At 45.3% G+C, this 4458-nt stretch overlaps 1 protein-coding gene across 1 annotated transcript in view; it reads right to left on the reverse strand.

Moving 5' to 3' along the window:
* The window catches only part of KCNQ3 (potassium voltage-gated channel subfamily Q member 3), a 193734-nt gene that overhangs the window by 188098 nt on the left and 1178 nt on the right, over positions 1-4458 (reverse strand). Inside the window, exon 2 of the mRNA XM_005425720.2 lies at positions 4299-4456. Within this exon, the coding sequence (XP_005425777.1) occupies positions 4299-4456 (158 nt within the window). The remainder of the gene's footprint in view (positions 1-4298; positions 4457-4458) is intronic.

A 4458-nucleotide genomic window follows, 5' to 3' on the forward strand; every position in this document is an offset into this window, starting at 1 on the left:
AAGAGGTGCTTCCCAGAAATGCTGATTTGATAGATCTCATGACTCTGCCTCCTCTTCTTATTCCAGGTATGAAGCAGTACTGAAAAAGATTGTATGGCAGAGAAGGGTTCTCTAATGTTCCCCATGGCTTCCCCCTCACATCAGCACGTACATCGTGGTGATCTACGCCAGCAGAGTGCAGGTGATACTGCACACTCCCCCAAAAAGGAATATCTAATCCCAAACCTCTACCTAGCCTTTTTCTCCATGAAAGTAAAGGCTGTAGTTGTCTCAGAAGATGATATGAAAATGAGACTATCTCCTAGTTACTCCTCCTTCATCCTCTCTTTAAGTCAGGTTAAAAATTTTCCACAAATTGCAATCCTAAACAATCTATATTATGTTACCTTTCTGTACTCTGTCCTTTATCCACCAAATATTTTGTGCTTACAGCTAAAAACAACACTGGAAAAATAAAAATCTCACTTGTTTCAATTTTTCATTCTACTCATTAATGCTTCTGTGCATAAATAAAGCATTTGGATGGTTTGTGGAGGCGGACAGGTCTTGAGTCTGTCTCCCTGGCCACAGCACACATCCCACGAGGCACAACTGCAGGGGTTTCCTACAATATATTGCACTTCCTAACACAAAGGAAAATACAGAACATCATGGGAATATCAGCTGTACCTACAGTGACATGAGCTCAGAAAAGAACAGGGATAGGCTGTAGCCTGACCTGCAACACCCAAGAGACATTTACAAATGAAATATCTCAAAAACATCTCAAAATCTCAGGTTATTTTATTTTATTTTACTTTATACTGAAAATGTTCAGCTAGAGTTTAGCTTTACAGACATGAAATTTTTCATGGGGAAAAACATTTTTTCTTACCACGTAGGACCACTAAGACATTGCCATATTGCCAAGAACACCATGAACCCTGGTGACCCAGCAAAGGGGCTCATCATGAGAGACAGATAAATCTTCTATCTGTAGAGCTACTTGAGAGCAAATGTTTTCAGATGGTGAAGGAAACAGAGCTGGCTTCTTTAGGGACCAAATCCCCAAGGATAGGCTTGGATAAATTCACTTGTGCAGAACAAAGAAGAAGGAAGAATCACAAGGAAAGCATCTCACAACGCTTTCTCTTAATTACTGCCAGTGAAAGCTGAATGCTAAAATTTCCATCAGGAATTACTCCCTTTCTCAGCTGCACCTCTGTCCCTAGGGCTTGGCAGGGCCTGATCCCATTTATGAGCTCTCCTTGAACGACTTCCTCAGACAGGATCATTCCAGAGCACCCAATGCCAACCCAAAGCCTCCTTTATGTGCACATTCCAGCAGTGAGATCCACACAGGATCCTCCTTTATGTGCACATTACAGCAGTGAGATCCACACAGGATCCTGACCCCTCTGCAGCCATTTGTGCATCTCTGCATGATTTAACAAGATCCCCTCTCTTTCAAAAGTGCCACTCTTTCAAAAGTTGTGGCATGCAAAGTTTTCACCAAGAGCTTGTCACAGCCCCCTCCTGCCCCTCACACAACACCTTCAGCATGGATGGAAAAGTTGCAATCCTCTTGCATCAGCAGCTGCCTGCCTCCCAGACCCTGGGATACACACAATATTGGAGTGCTTTGCATCATCTCTTCGTTAAACACCTCTGAATGCTCAGATCTACAAGGAATTCATCACATCCAGCCATCCTCAAATCCCTTTTGGCCCTCAACTGTTTATTCTCTAGTTATTTGTATTTGACAGCAACAATCTTACTGGTTAATTTTGGGTGCATGGCACTTACTGCAAAGTTACTCAGATGAGACAAATCATAATATGCCATTAAGATAACATAAATGGGACTTTCCTTGAAAATTAAAACAAGATCAAATTTATAGATTTTATGGGAAGACTGGCAATCTCTCACCTTCCCAAGGAAAAGTGTAAACTGTTCTAGTGTGAAAAGAAGCGCTGGGAGACTGCTGGGATGGAACTACACTGCATCACAGCAGCACCTCCAAACAAGAGAGACTCCTTTAAAGAAGGAAAAAAGGTTACAAGACAATTCATTTGAAGGCAAGAATAAAGACTCTGGGTATCAGCTTAGATGCTGCTTCCCCACAGCTCCTGCTCTCAAGCAGGTCTTCCTCCTCCAGTGGCAGGAACAAGCCCTGAAGCCTGTCAGCCAGATCCCAGAACACTCCTCCATCACTCAGCAGATTCCTTTTGTTGGGCTGGATCCTATAGTGAGGTAAGACCCCACAGCTTCAACTGAGTTCAGAGGGAGCTGAGACTGAACAGAAACTCAGTGGGGCCAACTTGCACAGAAAGATCATCTGGATGTCCTGGGGAGGGATGGAGTGTCTATGCTGGGCTGACAGACTTGTGTCTTTTACTTCCTTTAAGGATAAGGACTTCTAGAAGTGTTTTGTTTTGTTTCATTTTCATTAATATTGAATTTGGCACTGATGGTTTTCACAAGACTGTTACTGACTTTTGTGAGTCAGACTGACATTTCAGTTTTGCAGGAGTGAGTAGTCATCAAAGAGAAGTTGACCACACAGTGTCAGGTCCACTCCTAAGACGAATCAAACCTTACAAACGTCATGATTTTTTCCCATTCTGTGATCCATATTGCATAAGTACCTTAAAGTCAACCACACATCTAGAGAGTTATCTAAAATGAATGGTCTAACTTGGAAATTCTTATACCATTGCAAATAATTGTCAATTATTTTATTCATTTCAATTCAATTCAATGAATTCAATATTCAATTACAGTATTGTCAATTGTCTGAATCTCACCTGAGCCTCTCCAGACACATCCACTGTCCTATTGCTTATATCCAGACATGAGCCTGGATACAGATTTGACCCAGCTGCCACAGAGGGGTGCAAACTGCTTGGAATGCTCTGCTGTGTGCTAAAGCCTCACTGAGGTGTGAGGGCTGGCCAAGGCAGGATGAAAGGGGTGCCCCTCTGTCCCCAGCAGCATTATGTAATGCTGAACAGAACTTAACAGCAAGATCCAGACCTAAGAGCCTTCCCAGCAAAACACACTTCAAGTGCTGTCACTGCCTGCTTGCTAGCACGAGTTTTCCTATGGCAAAAAGAGGTGAAAGAACCAAAAAAAGTGTCACAGCATCCAGTTTCCAGTTTCAGATTTTAAGCTGGAAAACAGGACCTGAGTCCCAAGATATACTTGATGAATAAACACTGAAAAGAGGGGAGCAGCAGTGAATGAGTGGTACACAAGCAGCACTCTAGTAGTGATGGTTGCCTTTTAACTCTTGCTCAGGGCTAAAACACTGTGAACATAACAAAAATATGCCTGAAGGTAAAATCACAGCCCTACACTCGAATTGTTTATTTGCAGGTGCAAGGACTAAGCCAATGATCAGTACTTCCTGAGATCCAGGCTCACAACCCATGCAGCCTAGAGAGCTTTGTTTGTCTTTGGCAAATAAACCAATTTCAAAAATCACTCCTTAAATCCTCTGTCACATAAAGCTCTGCACACCTTATAGTGCCAAAGAAAAACACTACCACCATGATCGCTGACAAACCCCTGGGTTTTCAAACACATTCACAACACTAAAACAAACATTTATTTTAATACGACTCTGCCAACTCCATTCTGTGATGTTGACAGAATGATCTTTTTGATATTCCTTATGACAACTTAAGGCAACAGAATTTTTAGGAATGCAAACCAGTTGTCATTCTCTTGACTTGTCACCTATGGGCCATAAAACGAGTTTATTTCCTCTCGGTTCACTTGTGGTCAGTGTAACTTTCTGGTTGACAGCGCTGCAATGCTCGGGTTTCATGCACTGCGGGGTGATGCTTATCGGACCGAAACCCGATGGTTTTCATTTGACGCTTTTAGCTACGGAAGGGATCGGTTCACCCGCGGTCTGCAACAGCGAGCTGAACCTCACGCTCCAGGCTGAGCTGAACTGGCCGCGTTCCCCTGAAGCACTTCGAGCCTTAAAACCGCCCGGAGCTTGGTTTTTCTGGCATCCTTCCTCCAGTGCCTCAGACACACAGGCTCGGGAATGCCACTCCAAGGCAACGTGGAGGTACGGGCAAGACAGAATCACAGAGTTAAGAGCAGCTGCTCCTTTTGGAAAACCCGACGACATAAGAGAAATAAAGCCGCTCAGCAGCACCCCCCGTACCAGACCCTTGCTCCAGGCACAGCCGGCCCCCGGAGCGCCTCACCCCGAGGATGATAAAGCAAAACGCTGATGATAAACCCCCCAGGGCAGCCCCGGCCGCGCCCCCGGAGCCCCGCTCCGCGCCCCGCGTACTCACACGAAGGCGTGATAGAGCAGCGCCCAGCCGCGGGGTCGTTCCAGGGCGTCGTAGATCAAAGTTTGGATGCGGCGGTACCTGGCGTGGTTCCGCTTCACCGGGCGGCTCAGGGGGGTCTTCGCCAGCAGCCCCAGTCCCGGCGGGCTCCGCTTGCCGCCCT

This window comes from Geospiza fortis, unplaced genomic scaffold (assembly GCF_000277835.1).
Source record: "Geospiza fortis unplaced genomic scaffold, GeoFor_1.0 scaffold94, whole genome shotgun sequence".
Classification (NCBI taxonomy): domain Eukaryota; kingdom Metazoa; phylum Chordata; class Aves; order Passeriformes; family Thraupidae; genus Geospiza; species Geospiza fortis.